Source organism: Brachyhypopomus gauderio, chromosome 4 (assembly GCF_052324685.1).
Source record: "Brachyhypopomus gauderio isolate BG-103 chromosome 4, BGAUD_0.2, whole genome shotgun sequence".
In the NCBI taxonomy this organism is placed as follows: Eukaryota; Metazoa; Chordata; class Actinopteri; order Gymnotiformes; family Hypopomidae; genus Brachyhypopomus; species Brachyhypopomus gauderio.
The window spans coordinates 12,892,603-12,914,864 of NC_135214.1; the positions used below are offsets into that span (position 1 = coordinate 12,892,603).

Below are 22,262 nucleotides of genomic sequence, written 5' to 3' on the forward strand. Positions count from 1 at the left end.
TAAAAGGATTTTATTATTTTCATTATTTTTACCTCAAAATGGGTCTGCCACCATCATTCTTAGGTGCCTCCCATTTAAGGTCAACATGGGTCTTTGAAACATCTGTGACGGTCAGAGCATATGGAGGTCCAGGAGTAGCTAGAACAGCAAAGGTGAAAAGTATGAGTATACCTCAAAGGCATCAGTCATTACCTTGAAAAAGTAAAAGAGGTTTCCAAGGTGCATCGTGCTTACTGAATGTGTCCTTTGCCAGAACAGAGTCAACAAGTTCACAGTATTCACTAGGTCCAACAGCATTTTCAGCTGCCACACGGAAGACATAGAGGGAACCTTCATTCAGTGGAGTAACAGTGTATGTCAGTTCTTTCACTGTAGTATCAACTGCCTGCCACCCCTTGCGTTTGACGTCTCTCTTTTCAACAATGTAGTTGGTGATTGGAGAGCCACCATCTCTCTCAGGAGCTGTCCACTTCAGTTCAGCATTGTTGCGGGAAATATTTACCACCTCTAGCCATCTTGGGGGTGTTGGAGGATCTATCAAGAAAAGGAAAAGTGTTACCAGACTAGTTCAGTGTCATTTTCATCTATATATATAGAAACTATAAATAAACCTGTTAATAAACATTTTTTAATTCCTAATAAAAATAATTGCAGTTAACAAGTTTCTATTATACAGCATTGATCTAAGATAATTTATCCAAGTGATGGAATTTTAAAAGAATCCATATGTTCAAAAATCACTTACTGAGTCTCTCCTTGCAGAGCACAGGGTCACTGGGCTCACTGGGTTCACTCTCGCCTGCTGCATTCACAGCTCTGACACGGAAGGAGTATTCCTGCTTCTCCATCAGTCCCCTCAAGAAGTACTCAAGAGAAGGAATACCATCTACCACTCTGACCCACTCAACGGTTCCACTCTTTAAAAGTTCAACAGTGTAGGACTCAATCTTGGCACCACCATCATGCTCAGGCTTTGTCCACTGCAGGAAAGCAGATGTCTTGGCAACATCCTTAACAGTAGGTTTACCAGGAGGCCATGGAGGATCTAAAAGAGCACACATATTTTTCAGCTTATGCCCGGTTCACACTACACGATTTTAGGCTGGTTTTTCAGTCGCCGACTGATCGGCGACAGAAACTGTGGTCAGAGGCAAATCGGCGATCACTCGTCGCTCGCTCAGTCGTGTAGTGTGAACTGCTGAAAGACGCTCGCCGAGCAGTCGCCGACTCGTCGCAGACGACCGGCAGATATCTAGCATGTTTAATATCTAGCCCAGTCGGCGACTGAGAGTCGGCAGCAGCGTCTAGCTACAGCCAATGGGAACCCGGAGAGAGAACCGGGGCACCGCTGAAGATATCGCTGAAGAATGTAAAAACTTTCAAGAATACTTTCAAAACAGTAACCCAGCAAACACACAAAATCCTCACCTTTCTTACAACTTTACTACAACACTGTGTTTAAGTTATTGTGACAGCACTGAAGAAATAGTGCGATTGATTATATTTATGTTCACTTGGGACTATGGAGTGTTTAAACGGTAAAAAAAATAATAACGAAAATGTGGAGTACATGTACATTGTATTTTTTTTCTTCTACGTGGTGTTGCTGGTTATCGCGAAAGTTTCATTTTCGTGTTCTCGCGTTTTTGGACGACAGCCAGATGAGTCGGCGATTCCCCAGTCGTGTAATTCGTGAGCCCGCGTCGCCGATCAGTCATGTAGTGTGAAAGCCACAACAACTGAAAGACTCGCCATTACAGCACAACCAGTCGTGTAGTGCGAACGGCACAAAAACCTGACGACTGAAAAGTCGTGTAGTGTGAACCTGGCATTAGCCTTCCGCACTAAAATAACCATGAATTCTGTAAGTGCAAAGGGTTGAATGCAAAGGGTTGGAAAAGAAACCATAAAATGTTTATTCTACCAATTGGATCCTTGATCAAGATCTGGTCAGTCTCCTTGCTTGGTCTTCCAGGTCCAGCAAGATTCTCAGCCAAGACACGGAACTTATACTTCTTCCTTGTGGGCAAACCTTTCACCCTAAATTCACGATAAGAAAGAATTGAATTATGTGAGAGTTACATATTCTGAAAAATGTTTTCCTTTTATGTATTCTAAGTACTCACCTTAAGGTTGTGTCATTGACTGGCTGTTTATTGCATCTTATCCATTTGTCTGCTTCTGGCTCAAATCTTTCAACCCAGTAACCAGTGACAGGACTTCCACCATCATCATCAGGCTCATACCAACTCAATGTTACAGCGTCCTTTGCTATATCTGATGCTGTGACTTTGTACGGAGGTCCAGGTGGATCTAGTTAAAAAGGTTATCATCAGATTACCCTTAATACACCTTAATTATCATATTACTCTTAATATAGCTGAGTTGCGATCCAAATATATATTTTTGAACTTTAAAAATGTGTGTAACATACCAAAGGTATATTTTGCAGTTATTGGGGCATGCTCAGCTGGCAATCCAATGCCGAACTGATTCTCAGCATAGACTCGGAAAATGTACTCTTTGAAATTCACAAGTTTGGTGGCTTTGTAGTTGGTTGGCTTCACAGTGGAAGACAGCTTGTACCAGATTTCACTGTCTGTAGCCTTCCTTTCAACAATGTAGTTTGTCACTCTTGAACCACCATCATCTCTTGGTGGATTCCATGACAACAAACAGGATTCACTGGTAATTTCAGAGATATCAAAACCAGCTGGAGGTCCAGGCTTATCTATAGTAAGGGGCACGAGCATGTCAGACATACATGATACACCATGTTTTGGAAATAGTTTAAAAATTAATAGTTTAACAAGAGGAGGTCCTCATCCTACTCTTGGAGATCTACTCTTTAAATTGAGCTAAACTCATCCAGGGGCAAAGTACATGCCAAAGACATATGAGGATGAGTACAATACCTAGAATGTTGACATCAACAGTTGCAGTGGCACGGCCGCTGCTGTTGACAGCCTCAACGATGTATGTCGCTGTGTCATCCCTTGTTGTCTTAGCAATGAACAATGTGGAGTGACCTGGCTTGGTAGCAATAGAGATTCTATCATCTTCCTTCAGGATAAGATCAGCCTTGGTCCATTTGATCTTAGGCTCTGGTTTGCCTGTGATGTCAGCAGGGAGTTCAATCTTTGTGCCAGCCTTTGCAGTTAAACCAGCCAGTAATTTTGCATCCAAGTGAATTTCTGGAGGCTCTGTTAGAAGTAAGGAGAGGTGAAGACACTAGTCACCCAGGGGATAGTTATAACATACAATAAAGATGTGTGTATATAATTATTTATGTACCTTTAGGATCAACAGCGAGTATCTCATCGGTCGCCTTGCTAGGCCTGCCTGAGCCCAGTCTGTTCAAGGCCCTCACACGATAAGCATACCATTGCCCCTCTGTTAGACCAGTGACCTCAACCCTAGGATAATAAAATGATTTTCAGTATGTATATATTATTTATAGTAAAGATTGTTTGCTTTGCTTTGGCTTATCAGAACTAGATAATCTAGTGTTTGGTATAAATGGTTCACCTACTTGAGATCCTGCAGCATGTCACCACATGGCTCCCATTTGTCAGTTCCACGTTGGCATTTGTCAACAGTGTAACCTTTAATGGGAGCGCCGCCATCCCACTTTGGAGGCTCCCATGATAGGAAGATTTTGGTGGCAGACTTGTCTCTCCATTTAAGATTCTCTGGTGGATCTGGTACAGCTGTTGTTTTTTTTTTAAAAAAAAGCATGTGAGAATTTGTGGTTCAGTTTCAGAAATCACTTGTACTGTAGTTCACTTTCAGTGTAGAATATCTGGCTATGTTAATTTGCCTGTGGTCACTTACTAGCTGGTGAAGACACATTCACTGGATCATCAATGTAAGCAGGCTCTCCAGGGCCACACTTGTTGCAAGCAGTAACTCTGAACAAGTACTCCTTGCCCTCAACAACATCGGTTACAGTGTACTCTTGGTCTTGTAAGCCAGCAATGACCTGAAATGTAAAATGAACAATAACAAAACAGACGTGAAGTTTAACTCAGACAAATAACAACTTTATTTAAAGTTTATGAGAGTTTGATGTGAGATTCATACTTTAATCCAGGTCTTTCTTGAGACATCACGCTTCTCCACTTGATATCCAGTAACTGGGCTGCCTCCATCATGGTCTGGTGCTTCCCACATGAGATGGACATGGTTTCTGGTGACCTCTGCAACCTTAAAGTCCTTGGGTGCACTTGGGGATGCTGAAAAAAGATGAACAGTGAGTTCTGCACTGAATTCTAGAAGATTTATGACACAACTAAAACTATGATGTACTGAACATACCGATAACATTGACGTCAATCTCCCCAGAGACACTGCTTACATCATTCTCCAGTGTCAGAGAATATTTGCCTTTGTCTGGACGCACACTTGGTGTGATGACTAACTCAGTGAAGGTGGGCTTTGTGACCATGGAAACACGGTCACCAGCAGTAAGCTCTGTGTCACCAACAGTCCATTTAACATTAGGTACTGGATATCCAGTGAGCGGGACTCGGATAATAAGAGGCTGAGGAACAATGACCTCCAGGCCATCCTTGAAGGCACTCAGGTCCAGTGTAGGTGCAACTAAAATTAAGAGGAACACATTGTGTTATTTAAAAATTTAAATAAAGGAAACATACCAAAGATCTACAAAAGGGACCAATACGTACAGTGTGGGTCATCTGCTAGCTCAGGTCCAACTACATTGGATGGGTCAGATTGACCAGCAGCATTTTCAGCAAGGACTTGGTATTTGTACTTCTTTCCATATTTAAGTCCAGAAATCTGGAGAAAAGTAGTATATTAGTAAAAGAGACTTTAAAAGGTATTTACAGGCATATAGTGATGACACCAAAAAAACTGCTGGCTGTAAAAGTTAGATGGTTACCCTGTAGGACAGGTCTGGGTAAAGCCTGGCATTACACCTCATCCACTTGTCTGAATCTTCCTCACACCTCTCAATAATGTAGCCAGTGATCATGCTACCACCATTTTTTAGAGGAGGCTCCCATGTCAAGAGACAGCTCTCCTTGGTCTGTTCAGAGTGTGTCAGATTCAGGGGTGGGCTTGGCCTCTCTGAAAGTGTATAACATTTAGACATTACAAATTAAAACTTGTAAATTATCTTTATTGATTTACATAAAGATTGCTACTTGAGAAGGTACGTAAATTCTGCTTACCTATTGGGTCCATGATTTTAACTGGGTTTGTAGCAGCACTTGGTTTGCCAGGACCAGCCTTGTTTTCTGCTCTAACACGGAAGATGTATTCCTTATTCTCAATAACATCGTTAACTATTGCTGTACGGTCTTGTGGTTTGGTCACCATGACTGGAGACCATTGCACAGATGTTCTGTCACGGAGCTCGATGATGTATGAGGTGATTTCAGAGCCACCATCAAACAGAGGAGGTTCCCAGGAGACTGTGGCACCGAACTTGTTGACATTTCCGACTGTGACATTTTGTGGTGCATCAGGAACATCTGTAATACAGAAAATGTATAAAGATTGTATTTCTTTATTTGAATAGTTTCATTTTTATTAATATATTTTATTAATATATATATATATATATATATATATATATATATATATATAATATTAATATATATTATTATTTTATTTTATTACTTTAATCCTTCCTATTTATAAAAAAATATTATTGTTCTTATTGTTGTTGTTATTATTGCAGTTTTGCTGATACTAAAAGTATGATATCACTGCAATAACATCATTTTATTGCTTTCAATGTAGACAGTAGATGGTCTAGAGATTCATAAAGAACTACTGCTTACCAAACTTATTCTTGGCTAACACAGCTTCATCTGTCTCAACAATTGGCCCACAACCGACTCTATTGCGTGCACAAACCCGGAAGAAATACATAGAGTCTTTCTGCAGCCCAGTGGCAGTGTACTCTGTGGTGTCAGCCCGGTTGGTGGCAAGAGTCCAGGTCTTGCGTCTGACATCACGCCTCTCAACCACATAAGCCAGAATCTTGCTGCCACCATCACTCTCAGGTTCATCCCATGCCAGACTGACCTCACCGTCAGCCGTGTCAATAACTCTTAGGTTCTTCACAGGCCCAGGAACATCTGTGAGGAGACAGTTTTATTTATTCAGACACAACCAGTCAAAGTCAAATTCCAGTTCAATGTGAATTGACCCCATAAAAACTGATGTAACAGATGTAACAATATGTTGTGTTCATTGCTTTTGGACTATTCTGACTTATTCACATTGATGCCTCTATACAACAGGTGTCAAACTCAAGGCCCGTGGGCCAGATGTGGCCTGCCACGTCATTTTATGTGGCCCGCGAGAGCTTAAAAAGCCTTATTGTCAAAAACAAAAGTCAAATACCTGCAGTGACCAAAAACTACCTTTCCCACAATTATGTTACCCGCAAAGTGGCGGCATCTCAACACTGCAGTGTTTCCATATTGATACAATTTTCCTAATCAGTGTAATTGAGAAATACAAATAATGATCCCAAAATGTCCAGGAAGAGAAACATTGATGCTGGAAGGGTGTTTCAAGAAAGATGGGAAAGCGAATACATGTTTGTGCTTCAAGGAGAAAAACCGGTATTTCTTTTGTGTTATGAAGCGCTGGCGGGTGTCAGTGTACAATCTACGTCGACATTTTGAGACCAAACACGGAGCTAAGTATCAAGAAAAACAACACATTGCCAAGGAATTAAAACTGTGATCGCAAAAGAATGTGTTCACAAACAATTCGACAGTAAAAGCTAGCTTTGTTGTGGCTGAATAAATCGCTGCGCTTCATTTGATATTTCAAGTTTTGAACAAAGTAAATGTGATGTCTTTGATGTTATTTTTCTTTATTAATTTGGATAGTTTCATCGTTGACTGATGGAGTAATGTGGGTTTCATAACCTAACAAATTAAAAGGATTTATTTTATAATAACAGAGCAACAAGCAAACATATTTTTTTGCATCTATGCAAATATATATGTAATAGTTGTAACTTGAATAAGTAATACATTCAGAGTTATTTAACATTAAGAAGTAGTTACATTTATAAGTTACATATGGCCCTCTGTGGGGAATGATTATGTTCATGTGGCCCGTGGTGAAATTGAGTTTGACACCCTTGTTCTATACCAAAAAAATATATATAAAATACACCAAGGTAATTGTTTGCATCTGAATAATGAAATGGTTTTACACTCAAAACATTGAATGTAGCAAACTGATTAAATAAACTCACCAATAACTTTCAGATTAATGAAAGCTTCTCCTTGCCCATGCTTGTTACTGATAATGATTTTGTAACGGCCTTCCTCTGATTTTTTGGGGTCCTTGAGTCTGTATTCTGTCTTGTCAGTAGAGGTGTAAACATGCTCCTTTGGCAGGCTGATGCTGTCAAAGAACCATTCAGCCTCTGCTTGTGGGTATGCATTAAAAGGAACGGACATGGTCAACGGAGTTCCAGCATCGGTCACTAGGTCCTGATCCAATGTCTTAATCTTCGGCACCTCTATGGTAAAACAAAAGAAACAATACAGATTAAACCTAATAATGACATTGTCTATTATGAAATATCCTACGTTAGCAAAAACAAAGGTAATAAGTGATTCATTGAAATGCAATAGTGCATACCTGCAAGCTGTAGCTTGGCTCTGGCGTCCTTGTCCTTGGCGATAACCCTGTATTCACCCTGGTCACGAGGCCCGATCTCACAGACCTGGAGTCTGTGGATCTTGCCTTCACTCATCATCTGATATTTGTCACCCTGAACAATGGTCATGTTATTCCTTAGCCAACTGATTTCAACTCTGTCCTTGTTGAGCTCAACCTCATACACAACATCAGACCCTGGTGGCTCGAATGCATCCATGGGTGGTCTGATGATTTCAACTGGGATTTCTGGATAATTGAAATTAGTTGGAACACATTAGATAAGAGGACTCACTAAGTAAAATGTAATGAAAAGTACTCAGCCACATGCACAGCTCTATGTACCTTCAACAAACAGACGAGCCCTGGATTTCTTCTCGCCTACTCCACAGGCATATTCACACTCATCATCCAGTCGGCACTCTCTAATGCGCAGTATGCATATTTTTCCGTCGCGCTCAAACTGATATCTAAAATCAAACATGCATGTTAGCTTTTTTTTAATGCAACCCATATGACACAATATGATAATTACAAGAGAAGAATGAGTCAATGACCTTGGGCCCTCTCTGATTTCACGACCGTCTCTGTACCATTTGACTTCAGCTTTCTCTTTGGAAAGCTGGCATGTGAACTCAGCATCTTCGAACTCGGTGATGGTCTGGTCTTGGAGTTGGGCGCTGAAGTCAGTTGGTGCTTCACTGATAATCAGCTCTGCTGTTGACTTGTCAGCACCAGCAATAACAGTGTATTCACCTTCATCTGCAAGACTGCAATCCTTAATGGTCAAAGTATGCTTTTCCTTGTCAACACGGTACACAACACGTTTGTTTAAGGTCATCTCCTGACCAGCCTTCATCCACTGCACAGTCACATTTGGCTTGTTCACTTTGCATGAGAAACTAACAGTCTTCTTCTCTTGCGTGTCGATGTCCTCAAGAGGAACAACTATCCTCAGATCTTCCTCTGTAGATGTAAAGAGGAGCAAACTATAACTGTGTTATACCAATGTGTAAGAAAGAAAACAGCCAGCAATCACAGAATATAACAAATACCTTGTACAGTAATGTTGGCTGAACTGTTGGCATATTCACCACGCTGATTGGTCAGTGCAACGCTGTAAGCAGCTGCATCTGACTTGTCAGCATTTTTAATTCGTAGAGAAAACACATTGTCCTTCTGGACCATGATGAATTTGCTGCTCTCAAACATTGTCTCATTGTTCTTCAGCCACTTAGCCTTGGCTTCCTCTGTGTTCACCTCACAGTTGAGGACAATCTCTTGTCCTTCACTTGCCTTTGTGTCCTTCAGAGGAGTGATAATCCTGAGTTTCTCTGCAGTGAATTAAGAAATAAGGGTAAGCACACTTATCCATTACAACAGTGATTAATGCCGACTACAGTATGTGTGGAATACATACCTATCACTGTTAAATCAGCAGAAGCTCTCGTAGATCCAATGAGGGCCACAAAAGGTCCCTCGTCATTGTGGTCACAGTTCTTAACCACAAGGACACGTCTCTTGCCTTCAGAAATTATCTCATATTTGTCATCTGTTTGGAGTTCTTTGTTGCCTCTGAGCCATTTGACTTCATAGGAGTCTTTGGACACTGAGCATACAAACTGAGCTTTTTCACCCTCAACCACCTCCTGACTTTGGGGTCTGGAAATAAACTCAGCAGCAAGTTCTGAAGAGGAGAAAGTTCAATGTTTGGTGATTTCTCTTTTGTGGAAGTGTTTTTGAAAAGAACACTGAGCTAAAAAAATGCAATGTTACCATTAATTCTAAGGTTCCCTGTGGTTTGTGAGTTGGGCAGTTTGCAGTTGTACTCTCCAGCATCATCCATACGAAGATCCTGGATAATGAGGATTCTTCTTCTGCCATCTGCAATATGCTCATATCTTCCACCCTCAGGCAGTTCCTGGTCACCCTTGTACCATGTGACATCTGCACTGGGCTTGGAGACCTCACAGATCAGTTTGATACTGTCAGTTTCGGTTCCTTCCACATTAGCCAGGTTCTTCGTAAATCTCGCCTCCTCCTCTGCAAAAACAAAAGAAAAAGTCAAACAAATTCAATGATTGTCTACAAATAAAGACTGGTAGGCCATGTTAGAATGGTGAACCAGAACTCACCAATGACAGTCAGCATGCCGGAGGTCCTGGATGTCTTTGCATCACATTCATATTCTGCTTCGTCATCAAATAGTGACTTGCTAATTATGAGGATGCGTTGAACTCCCTTGGAAATTATCTCATATTTCTTGCCCTTTCTGATTTCATTTCCGTCCTTGAACCAGCGGACCTTGAAAAGATGAACCAAGAATCATTTACACGAGTTCCCACCTGTCAATCTCGTTTATGTTTCAATGTACTTCTGACTCTGTATGATTTGCTTTCATTTTGATTCCTTCCCTGTTTGTCTAGCCACACCCCTCGTGTCAACTGTTCTAGATTTTACTCATCATGTCTTGTATTTAGACTAGTTGGTGTTTGGTTCAGGCACGGGTCAATGTTTCTGTGTTTGTACGTTTCAGTGTTTCAAAGCTTGGTACGGCCTTCCATGTTTCAAGGGTTCTGTCCACCTAGGTTTTGCTCTGTTAAGCTACCTTGTGATTACTTTTACTTGAGTTCTACGTAGTTAAGGTTTTGTATGTTTCTTGGTATATTCGTTTTTGGTATGTTTGTATGTTTCCAGCATTAACCTTGTTTCTCTATCTGTTCATGTTAGTATGGTTCGTTGTATTGAGTAGCTCTCTGTATTATGTTTGCTGGTCTCTGTGTACATTCCTGGTTTTGATGTCCTGGTCCCTAGGTTCATAGTCTTTGAGTTTGTGCCAGGTATATACAGTGTTGTTTGGGTCTGTGTTTGTATCCCCGTTTTTATGATTTCTCCGCACATTACGGATAGTGTATGTCCATATTAAAATGCCATGCAAGACACGAGCTCTCCCTCCCAAGGCTGGTAATTTTCATAAGAACATAGGTTTGGTTAATGCTGACCCTAGCCCTCCTCCGCTCATGAGTCCACACCTAGGCTTGTAGAGCCCAAACTGTCACAATGGGCCAATATGCCACATAGATTCATTAAACAGACACAGAAAGACAAAAATACCTTGGCACTTTCCCTGGAAACTTCACATTCAAACTTGGCAGACTCTTTCTCCATGACCTCAACATCATGGAGTGGCTTAGTGAACTCAACGTGTGGAGCTAAAATTCAACAAACCATGTTACTCCCAATAGACAAAATTATAAACTAAATGCAAAATTCGATTTTTTAATTGTACTAAAAAACTTACGTTCAACGTTCAAGAAAGCAGAAGTTTTGAAGTGTAGGGCATCACAGGTGTATGTCCTTGAATCATCAAGTGTGCAGTCTTGGATGATAAGCTTTCTCTTGCGACCATCGGCAACCATCTCATACTTCTTTGTTTTACGAATTTCTTGTCCATCTCTATACCACTTCACCTCTGCATTTTCTTTGGAAACCTCACACTCTAGTATGGCTGTAGCTTCCTCCTCTACAGTCTGGTCCTCGAGTGGCTTGGTGAACTCGACCGGAGGCTCTGTTAAAGAGATCATTCAAAAATGTAAAACAGTGGTAAGTAAAGCAATTTTGGAATTGAACATGTGTTGTATTTGACATTTCATCTAGACTAGCTTTCAAAATTAACTCATATGATACCTTAATGGGACTGATTAATGGTATAATGTTTAATGCTTTCTCTGCCTGTGACAAAACAACATAAAACAGCTTACCGTAGATTTTATGTTATGCCACTGAAGTATACTTCTAATACTGACAATGTGCCACTATATTGTAGCAATAGCTATTTATATAAATTTGCATCCAACTGTACTCAAAGAAACATTGCTAGTGTAGAATGTCTGAAATACTGAGATATTAAGAGTTGATTAAATCAAGCAACCTTTATATTGAGCTATTAAGAGTAGTTGAAATTAATCAACTTTTATGGAGACTCCAAGCAATTCAGACTGAGAAAATATATAATCATACATATATGATTAATATGATTATTGCTGCAGGCCAAAAATGTTTTGATTATCTGTACAATCACCGATTTTAAATTAGCAACTAGCTAATAAACAAGTACTGGCAATTCAACTGGTTACAATTTATGTATTGAAAATACACAAAATGACACCCACCTTTTACAATAAGCTCAGCCTGTGTATGGAAATCCTTTGCTGTGAGTTTGACTTCTCCCGCCTCTGTCAGTTTCACATCTCTAAGGGTCAGCGTGTGGTTCCTGCCTTCTGCACGGGTCACCACCTGTGTAAATTGGACATATTACTGAATGTGTTTACTACTCTATTCCTTGTCGTGGGCTATAAACTGCATCCCTGCAATAGACATCAGCAGCTGAGGAATACGAATGGATCTCATTTTCACACCTCTGCCTTTTTTACTTGGAATAACAGTCTGAGAATGTCTTCCATTCAGCTAGTATGCGACTTTTTTTATTAAACTGAACTCATATGCAACTTTTATTGTTAAGTGATGTACATTTATATTAGACTTATTAACACAGTGTCATACAGTATCTAAATACACAATTGAAAATTTCTGCCATAAAAACTCAAACTATTTGGACATAAATTAGAAATAACCTTTCTTTCAGTGTCCCTCAATTGGTTCATATAAAACAATCTCAGGGTCTCAACCTCCTCTCCCCCCCCAAAAAAATAACAGCTGTTATCAATGTGTCATGCTCCTTCACAACTTTACATTACCAACTGCAAAAAAATCACATTTTAATTAAATTATATAATTCATATAAATTATTATTGAAATGCATTACATATAATGCCTAAAAACATTCAGTGACAAGCATACACAACACAAGCTACCTGGAAAAATTATATATTCAGAATTTTAATTTTCACTTTAAATTGTGACTGGCAAGCCAGCCCTTTGCCACCTGCCACTGAAGATGGAGTTTTGAAGCAGTTAAAAATAACCATAGGAGCGCTTACAGAGCGGAATAGCCCTGGCCATTATCGCAAACCCCAGATCAAATGCTCAGCTGTAGCCTGATCCTCACAGGCCTTATATGCAGAAAGCATGTAGATGGTATTTGCAGGAGTCATACATTATCTGTATAAAATATGATTACTATTGTTGTAGTTACAAAGCATTCCAACATTTATAGCTTTAGTCTAAAGCTATAAATGGAAACTGAAAAAATGTTTGCTTGTTCTAGTATTACATAAACACACCACCATCTTTGAATGTGATTGATCAGCCCAATCAAAAAATTAATCCACTAAAGGCCAAAGTCAAAACAACAATATCTAACAATTCAGACATGATTCATGCATGCACATGCACATGTTAAATCATCTGACACATACCCTGTCGCTTGGTTCCAGCTTTGTACCCCCGAGGAACCATTCCACAGCAATGCCCTCATATGACAGTTCGCAATCAAAGGTAGCAGTCTCCCCAGCAGTAACAGTGACATCCTTAAGAGGCCGCAAAAGGCCTATCACTCGCGCTTTGGATTGAGGAGAAGACATTATTAGTCACCTCCAAGTCCAGAGAGACACCAATAATTCTTTAACTGCAAATCCACATTGCGCTTTCCCCACTGACAACAGGCCACTGCTGTGGAGCCCCGGAGCCCCCGGGACAACTGTAGAGTTACAGATGAAGAGTGACTTGACATCGGGGGCCTAGAGCATTAGCATATTGAGTTTCCTTACGATGTATATGGTCATCAAAAAAAAAAAATGTTAACAAAAAAAAAAAACACTGTGGTGTATATTTGAACCTCTGCCAATCACTGATGAGTATACTCTGGATATGGCATGTAACTTCAAAAATAGACGCAACACCTGATTGGCCAGCAGCCCGTCCCCCACTGAGATATTATGCTGGTCAGACTGCCACTGTCAATCAACACCTTGGAATTTTCCAAGAAAAGGATAATGCTGGGATATGTTACCCAAATTATACAAATTCACGTCTCAAGGCTAATGCTACAACACCAGGCTAAATGTTTTTAAAATATTTTTTAAATGAAAGCTATTTCCATGATAAAAATATTACATGTTCACAACCTCATACCTAGTAAAAAATTATCACCAACTTAATAGGGCACAATGTTTGAAAAGACATTTGAATGCCTGACAGTGTTTTCATACTGTGTTTTCAAAGATTATATCTTGCTAAAGGAAATTATTTATTATTTATTTACATCTTATTTACTTTACGATGTATTTATATTCATGAGTTTATTGCTCTGTTTGAAATTGGCCTTCATGCTTAAAATGTGCTCTGTATTATATGTACACTCTCAACATTGTTCTCACCTTTAACTCGGAGCTGTGCGCTGGATTTAGCATTGGCAGCACTGAAGTCCACACCACCAGCCATGTCCATGCGTACGTTGTAGAGAATGAGCATGTGTTTGGTGCCTTCTTCCTTAATCTCACAGTCCTAGTGATTGGTGAGGAAACATATATAATAGTTTATAGTAGTAATAGTAATAATAGCACTAAGCTGTTAAAATAATACAGTTTAGTTAGTATAATATTTACATAAACTCTTTATAACAATCTCAACTTCCAAATAAATAAGATGGCTTCCAGTTATAGGGCAGAATTACTTTTTTGTTTGTTTTTTTTTTTTTTTTTTGGGGGGGGGGGGGGGGGGGGCATGATAAAAATTACCGCAGACTGGTGTAGAGGATCTCCTTTGAGTTTCCAGTGGCCATGCACATCTTCCTCAGAGATCTCTGTCTCAAAGCGAGCAGTTTCAGTCTCTGTGACCTCCACACTGTACAATGGTCGAACCACCTTAATGTCACGATCTGCAGAGGTTATGTGAGAGAAAGAGATAAATCAATAGATAAGTCCATTGTCTAGCTTACTGTTTAATTTAGGGGGAGAAAGGTGCGTACCTTCAATATTCAGCTTAGCCGTTGTTTTGTCAGAGCCACAGTCACAAGCATACTCGCCAATATTGCTCTTGTCAGCACGTCTAACTATTAGCATGCGTTTCTTCCCATCAGCCTTGATGAGAACATTCTTTGATGGTGTGATTTCTTTGCCATCTTTGAACCATTTCACCTCGGCAGTGGGTTTGCTCAGCTCACACATCAGCACCACCTCATCCTTCTCAACGGCTGTGTAGTCCTGTAGTTTGGTCGTAAAATAAGCCTCTCCCTCTGATGATTGTAGAAAAGACATAAGATTACCCTTTCTTTTTTACCAGTACTTTTGAGAAGCATGTCTTCAATATTCCTTCCTTCCATACTCACCAAGAACAGTAAGCATGGCCTCGCAGCTTTTCCCAAGGGCCTCGGCTTTAATTAAAGAGGTATCATCAATGGAAACCTCCTTGAAGGACAGAGTGTGGATTTTGCCATCCTCTGACATGTGCACCACTTTACTCGGGTGCAGGCGCACATCATTTTTGTACCAGGTGACCTGAACCTTCTCGTGTGACAGTTCAATACGGAACTCCGCTGTCTCACGCTCCTTCACAGTGACGTCCTTGATGGGTCTGATGAACTCAAGACGTATGCCTACGGAGAACAAAAAATTGCTATATATTTTTCAATATATACAAGATATGTTTGTGATCTGGACATTTCAGTCATTTCAGTTGCAAAATGAAATTAGTAAGTTGTAAAGACCTTGAATAATGAGTTTGCCAGAGGTTCTCTTGTCTTCAGCCTCAAACATATATTTAGCCTCATCTTCATATGCTGCAGATTTGACAATCAGAGTGTGCCTTTTAGCCTCTGAGAGTATTTCAAATTTATCATCGGTCTTCAATTCCTGGCTCCCCTTTAGCCAACGGAAGGTCTTTGGTTCTCTGGATATTTCACACTCAAACCTTGCTTCATCTTTCTCATACACTTGCACATCACTCAGAGGTGTTAAGAAAGTTATTGGAAGTTCTGTAAATAAAAAGTTAAGAATTACACAAAGCTTAATCCACACTCAGTGGCATAACATAAGCAGTACAAAGAAGATATACGGGTACCTTTCACTTTCAGATTTGCAGAGCACTTTGCATTGGCACCCTGGAATGAAACCTCGCCTGTCTGGGGAACTTTGCAGTTGTACAGTGTTAATGTGTGCTTAGCTCCATCCTCAATGATTTCGACATCCTGTTGACATAAAGTAATGTAATATAACCAACAGTTTTTTTTTGGTTCGATAAATGTCTACAGTGATGATGACTGTCATCACCTGTGACTGAACAAGAACTTCTCCTTTTAGTTTCCATTGACCATGGACATCATCCTCTGAGAGTTCCACTTCAAAGCGTGCAGTCTCGCCATCAAATAGTTCAACACCATACATGGGTCGAACAACCTTAATGTCACGAGCTGCACCAAATTGTATTGAAGATTAAAAAAAGCACACAATCAGCAATGCTTTTTGTTAATTATATAATTCAGAACATACCTTCAATATTCATGGTAGCCATAGTTTTGTCTGTTCCACAGTCACAGACATACTGGCCCTTGTCTTTGTCCGCCACTTTTCTAATGGTTAGGATTCTTCTTCTACCGTCTGCCCTCATGGAAACCATCTTAGAGGCCTTAATTTCTGTCTCATTATGGAACCACTTCACAGGAACATCTTTGCTCAACTCACAGTCAAGAATCACATCGTCTTTTTCGACTGCTGTGTAGTCTTGCAATTTAACTGTGAAGTAGGCATCCCCCTCTGAAAACAGAAATATCAGTGAGTTCAAAAGCATTTTCATGCGGTAGCGTCTGTCATGGTAAGTAGTACAAGAGAAAAAAAGGCACAGCATAATAAGTACAATTGTTAGACAACTGCATGAAAATAAAACCCCATAAAACATTACCTAGCACCGACAGGTTTGCTGTAGTTGATATTCCTTTTGCCTCTGCCTTTATTTGGCAAATATCATCTAGAGTGACCTCCTTGAGTTCTAATTTATGTCTCGTTCCATCAACATGGGTAAGCACTGTTCTGCTCGGATGCAGTTTTGTTTCATTTTTGTACCAAATCACTGGCACATTCTCATGAGAGAGCTCAACCTCAAACAAAGCCGTTTCGCCTTCCTTCACAGTTTGATCCGACATTGGTGAAATAAACTTCAGCCTCATCCCTTTAACACATAGTCAGTTTAGTTAAATTAAGTGAAATTTAGTCTAGTTTGGAATCGAAGACAGAAGACAACAGCTTGAACCATGACTTACCCTCCACTGTCAGTTTAGCTGTTGAAGTTTTACCCAAAACCTCTATAGTGTAATCGCCCTCATCATCAAATTCACACTGGTTTATAACCAACATGTGTTTTTTTCCATCTTTAATGATATCATTTTTCTGGTCTGATATTACAATATCAGATCCTCTATACCACATCACTTTAGGTACATCCTTAGTGATGCTGCACTCAAACTTTGCCTGTTTCTTTTCAGGAACAGTAACATCCTTGAGTGGGACTGTGAAGTCCATTTCAATTTCTGTAAATTTGAATATAGGTTATCCAAAAAAAAATAAAAAATTCTAGCTCACAGCTCATTAACAAGTCTTATTATTTATTCACATGCATTTGAATACATAATTTCTTCGATCTTAGTTTTATGTAACGTACCTTTGACTGTTAGCATTGCACTAGTAATGGCATTCAGGGCTTGGTACGTAACTTCTCCAGCCTGGTCAAGCTGAACATTTTTCAAAGTAAGAAACCGTTTTTTCCCCTCTGCCCTAATATCACAAGTCTTGAAAAGGAAAAGTCAAATAAATAAAAAGATCAAATAAAATTCAACTTCACAAAGTCATTATGTAAAAATTATCCTTCACCCATATTCAAACTGTGTATTTATCTTACCGGTGATCTTGTAAGAACCTGTCCTTTAAGTTTCCATTCTCCAGGCACGTCATCCTCAGAGATCTCAGTATCGAACGTGGCCTCTTCTTTCTCCACCACTTCCACACTAGCAAGAGGTTTCAGGATCTCAGCTTCGCGCTCTGCATAATCATTTAAAAAGGAAGAAACATAAGTAAGGTGATGGCTTGTAAACACCATTGGCAATTGAGAGATTAATAATAATGATGTCACTCACCTCCAAGTGTGAGTTTTGCGGGGTATCTCCGACCTTCCACTTCAATGGCATACTCTTCAACATCATTTGGCTGAGCATTCTTTATGGTCAAAGTCATTTCTTTTCCTACTTTTTTAATTTCAGTCTTGTCTGTGGGTTCGATAGGAATCTCTTCATCTCCTTTGAACCACTTCCAGTTGGGAGTGTCTTTGTAGAGCTCACACTTAAAGGTAGCTGTGGCCTTTGGTTTCACATGCTGGTCTCTCAGTGGTCTCACCAACCAGTCTCTAATGATTTCTGTGAAATAAAAAAATAATGAGGTTAATAGTGTATGCCAGTTTAAGTAGACACAAAAACAATATGCACACGTTTACATACCAATGATTTTGACATTTGTTTTGGTTTGGAGGTTCTCGCACTCGCATGTGTAAACTCCAGCATCAAGATCATTGGAGTCTTGAATTGTCAATGCACGCTGCAGTCCAATTACATTGATGGCTATCTTGCCAGGAATATCTGAGAGTGGCTTTCCATCCTTTTTCCAGACCACATCCCTGTCTTTGCTCAACTCACAAGTCAAATACATTGGTTGTCCTTTTATCACAGAAGTCTCTTCCTCCAGAGTCTTAGTGAATCTCACAGGCAACTCTGCGAAAGAAGATTGCAGACAATATTCACTAACTTTTTTGTACGATAAAGTGCAAAAACATAAAACTCAGTCATGGTCTGGTGGTTAGTGAACTAGTCTTTTGACCAGAGGATCGTGGGTTCTATTCTCAGGCCTCAGGCCATGACTGAGGTGCCTTTGAGCAAGGCATTTAACCCCAACTGCTCCCTGGGTGCTGAGCTAGGCCTACCCACCGCTCTGGGCATGTGTGAACAACAGCCCCCCTAGGGATCACTAGTGTGTGTGTTCTCACTGCACAGATGGATAAATGCAGAGGATAAATTGATTGGGTTTTAAATCACAATTGACCTGCCCTTAGAATAGGGTTATATCATTATGGCTAATATTCTTATAGTAAAAACATTACCTTCAACAATAAGTTTGGCAATTGAGGTCTTCTCTTTATTTCCAAGCTTGGCTACACATGTGTATTCCCCTGTGTCAGACAGCTGGACATCAATGATGGCCAGTTTGCGGTCTTTGCCATCAGAGGTAAATTTATGCTTTGGACTCTCCCTCAGGTTGCTTTCATCTTTCATCCATGATGTAATAGCAGTAGAAGGTGAAATCTGGCACTCAAATACAGCAGATGATCCAATTGATTCAGCCTCCTGCAGAACTATGTCTTGAAGCTCCTTCACAAACTTCAGAGGGACAGCCTTGAGCTGGAAACCAAATGGTGCCTCTGCAGGAGGTTTCTCACCACCTGCACCGGGTTTTAGACCCTTTCCACGTCCAGCGTCACCAGGTGAGGGAGTTTTCCTTGCTGAAATGTGAAAAGTGTTCAAGAGGTTTTCAGGTTTTCTTTTTTTGCAAATGATGGTTATATATATTGGTAGAGATATTAAGGTTAAGGACCTGAAATGGTTTTCAGAGCTAGAATAAAGAATAAAGTCTCTGCAGAAAAAACTTACGTGTCAAGCCCTTCCCTCTTCCGACCTCCTCTTTTGGTTTGCCATCTGAACAAAAAATCTAAATATCATTTCCAATTCATGGAGATGAAATATCTGCTTTTATAGCTAACACATACATTGTTTAAATGTAATATCGACAATGACATCACAGAAATGTGAGAAAACAATTTAAAAAGGGAATTTCTCATGAGGATAATAAAATCATGCCATCAATTAATGAAATGGTAAGTAAATAATGTAAAAATGACCCCCAATGTTAAATTTTATGTCAATGTATGGACAAACAAATATTTAAGAAGATGAGAGGACGTTAAAGACAACATGCATGCCACAATGAGACTAACAAAAATGAAGACAAGATTTAGAACGTTTTAAATCATGGACATGAAGATGGGTATGAAAATTATTCAGGTGACAAAAAGATGATATCCGGAGCAGGGGGAGTAAGACATTCAGTGGTGAGGAGCCACAGTCCCACTCTCACCTCGTCTACCTCCTGGCATCCCTGGAGTCTCAAGTGCACCTTCTTCCAAGTACTCTAAGTCTTCAGAGCCATAACTATCACGAGGAGCCAACTCCCATCCCCACGTCTCCTCTTCCTCCTCATCTGCAACCTCAACCATCTCTTCCTCAAATACTTCTTCTTCCATTTGGGTTGAGATTTTTCTCAGCTCAACAGCTGAAGGGGACAACTCTTTAATTACGGGAAACTCTCCTTTTCCTTTTATTGGAGGAGTTTCTTTTCTTTCTTTTTTTGTCTTTTCCTCCTCAGGTGAAACTTTCTTAGGGATCTTTTTCAGGGTAACAGCTTCAATTGAATCTTTGGGTGAAACCTTTTCAGGGAGTGGTATCTTAGCCAGACCACCACTCGTTTTCCTCTCGACAGGAGTTAATTTGATTAGTTTTTCTTGGTCAACCTTGGGTGAGGTAGTCTTTTTTGGCTCTAAACCTTTTTTTACTGGTTCCACAGGTTTAAGAGTAATGTCTTTTGCCTTTTCAGGCTCCTTGGATAAACTACCTTTTTTGGTTATTAGGGGTTTCTTCTCTTCCTGCTTTGGAGTCACATCCTTTTTCACAGGAGTTACCTTTTTGGGAATCTCCTTCTTTTCCTCTTCTTGAGGTATGTCAACTGGCATCTTTTCTACCTCTTTTCCAGGTATTTCATCCCTTTTAGATTCTTTCACTGGAGCTTTTGGTTCTTTTGTAATTCCATCCTTGGGCAATTTACTAGGTGGTGATATTTCTATGGGCTTTCGTTCCTTTGGTTCAGGGGTCTCTTTTTCTGCAGGTGAGCCAGCTGAAGGCTTTTTTGCAAATGGCTTTAGCTGAACCTTCTCAGGCTCCTCATCTTGTTTAGGGATTCTCTTGCCTTTCCATGATGGTGTTTCAGACTCTTTGGGTGTTTCGCTTTTTTTAGCCCTATCAACAGGTTTGTGTACAGCCTCATCAGGTTTCTTATCTTCAGGTTTAGGAGGCTCTACTGTTTTGAGAGGAACCTCAGGCTGTTTCTGAAGATCATCTTTCCGGGGCCGTTCTTCTTTCTCAAAACTAAGAGCTTCTCTCTCCCTTCCAAAAGGTATAGTTTCTCTGTCTTTTGGTTCCTTTTGAATGTCTTTTTCTGGTACAAGTTCTGTTTTTTTAGGTTTTTCAAAAGGTTTTAACTTTACTGTTTCTGGTTCTTTTGTTTCAGTTGGTAATTTTTTTACTTTCTTCAGAGCCAGGCCAGGCTCATCGGTTTTGTCCTGTTTTGGAATCTTGGCTGTTTTCTTCAAATCTGGCTTTTCTTCTTTTTCTTCCTTTGGTTGTATCTTCGCTGGTTCTTGGGCATATTTAACTGGCTCCTTTTTGTCCTTTTCAGGTTTTATTTCTTCAGGTTTCTCGATTCTTTCATACTTCTCAAAATACATTTCAGCTTCATAGGACTCGGTAATTAAAACTCCTGAGACTGCTTCAGCATAGACTGGTTTGCTTTCTTCATGTTTTTCTGGTGGAGGCTTATGCACTTTCTTCAGTTTCACCTTTTCTTGTTCTTCCTCCTTATCTTTGGAGATCCTTTTAACTTGCTTTAAAGTTGGCATTTCAAGCTTTTCTTCTTCCTTACTAAGAAGCTTGCCTTTAGATTTGGAAATTTAACACATTACACACCAAACAACAGCTACACATATACAATTGAAACACAACACACCAAAAACAACATTTTGTCCACATTCACTGGCTTACTTAAAATACAAACAGGCAAACAACACAGACGAGGACTAAAAGAACATAAAACAACAGAAGACATCACTGTACAGAAAGTACAATAACGACACATAAACTATCTAAAAGATACAGTCTGAGCTGCATAACACAAATCACAGAGAAAATGTTAACATGTAGATTGTAGCATTCTGGACAGTGTTACCATACCTTTCTTCACAGGTGCAGGTGCAGCAACAGGTCCCTTTTCAGCATCTGATAAAAAAATATACCCACAAAAAGTCAGACATAAATTAAAGTAGTCTTGTCTATAATGACATGGAGCTGTATATATTAAGAGTAGCTTTGGTTGGTATTCAATGAAACAAAATGCAAAAAAGCAGACATACAAACATATGGATACAGACAGATGGAATTTCGTCTGGAAATTACATTATACTTTTGAGGTTAAACAATGACACTGGAAGAAAGACAAGAAGAAGTGTAGTGGTCTGGTGTTACTGAAGGAACATACATTTCATGCCATTCCTTTGCCAAGACGCTGGACTTAAGACTTACTTACCTATAAGATACTTTTTACATGTAGGATAATGAAACATGTGTAAATGTGCTTAATTTGAATTTTCAAGATAGTCTTATTTATACCTTGTACATGCTGGGATATCTGCTTTTCTTCAGGAGTGGCCTTTGGTAAAACATGCTCCTGTAGTTTAGATTCTTCAAAATAATTTCAAATAAATGTCAAAGAAAGATCACA

At 39.8% G+C, this 22,262-nt stretch overlaps 1 protein-coding gene across 1 annotated transcript in view; it reads right to left on the minus strand.

Moving 5' to 3' along the window:
- Positions 1-22,262, minus strand: part of ttn.2 (titin, tandem duplicate 2) — a 165,167-nt gene that overhangs the window by 69,556 nt on the left and 73,349 nt on the right. Inside the window, exons 83-129 of the mRNA XM_077002312.1 lie at positions 22,151-22,222; positions 21,716-21,760; positions 19,791-21,419; positions 19,307-19,351; positions 18,760-19,158; positions 18,104-18,373; positions 17,747-18,022; positions 17,512-17,651; positions 17,275-17,401; positions 16,877-17,143; positions 16,519-16,785; positions 16,110-16,373; positions 15,891-16,030; positions 15,682-15,808; positions 15,329-15,595; positions 14,951-15,217; positions 14,591-14,857; positions 14,361-14,500; positions 14,001-14,127; positions 13,041-13,183; positions 11,835-11,958; positions 10,964-11,230; positions 10,777-10,874; positions 9,798-9,966; positions 9,439-9,705; positions 9,083-9,349; positions 8,718-8,996; positions 8,220-8,628; positions 8,008-8,132; positions 7,645-7,911; positions 7,253-7,522; positions 5,814-6,113; positions 5,199-5,501; positions 4,907-5,094; positions 4,689-4,803; positions 4,318-4,602; positions 4,084-4,235; positions 3,835-3,982; positions 3,533-3,710; positions 3,295-3,416; positions 2,916-3,203; positions 2,435-2,731; positions 2,127-2,313; positions 1,925-2,040; positions 746-1,045; positions 235-534; positions 33-138 (exon numbers count right to left, since the gene is read on the minus strand). Of these exons, the coding sequence (XP_076858427.1) occupies positions 33-138; positions 235-534; positions 746-1,045; positions 1,925-2,040; positions 2,127-2,313; positions 2,435-2,731; positions 2,916-3,203; positions 3,295-3,416; positions 3,533-3,710; positions 3,835-3,982; positions 4,084-4,235; positions 4,318-4,602; positions 4,689-4,803; positions 4,907-5,094; positions 5,199-5,501; positions 5,814-6,113; positions 7,253-7,522; positions 7,645-7,911; positions 8,008-8,132; positions 8,220-8,628; positions 8,718-8,996; positions 9,083-9,349; positions 9,439-9,705; positions 9,798-9,966; positions 10,777-10,874; positions 10,964-11,230; positions 11,835-11,958; positions 13,041-13,183; positions 14,001-14,127; positions 14,361-14,500; positions 14,591-14,857; positions 14,951-15,217; positions 15,329-15,595; positions 15,682-15,808; positions 15,891-16,030; positions 16,110-16,373; positions 16,519-16,785; positions 16,877-17,143; positions 17,275-17,401; positions 17,512-17,651; positions 17,747-18,022; positions 18,104-18,373; positions 18,760-19,158; positions 19,307-19,351; positions 19,791-21,419; positions 21,716-21,760; positions 22,151-22,222 (11,206 nt within the window). The remainder of the gene's footprint in view (positions 1-32; positions 139-234; positions 535-745; positions 1,046-1,924; positions 2,041-2,126; positions 2,314-2,434; positions 2,732-2,915; positions 3,204-3,294; positions 3,417-3,532; positions 3,711-3,834; positions 3,983-4,083; positions 4,236-4,317; positions 4,603-4,688; positions 4,804-4,906; positions 5,095-5,198; positions 5,502-5,813; positions 6,114-7,252; positions 7,523-7,644; positions 7,912-8,007; positions 8,133-8,219; positions 8,629-8,717; positions 8,997-9,082; positions 9,350-9,438; positions 9,706-9,797; positions 9,967-10,776; positions 10,875-10,963; positions 11,231-11,834; positions 11,959-13,040; positions 13,184-14,000; positions 14,128-14,360; positions 14,501-14,590; positions 14,858-14,950; positions 15,218-15,328; positions 15,596-15,681; positions 15,809-15,890; positions 16,031-16,109; positions 16,374-16,518; positions 16,786-16,876; positions 17,144-17,274; positions 17,402-17,511; positions 17,652-17,746; positions 18,023-18,103; positions 18,374-18,759; positions 19,159-19,306; positions 19,352-19,790; positions 21,420-21,715; positions 21,761-22,150; positions 22,223-22,262) is intronic.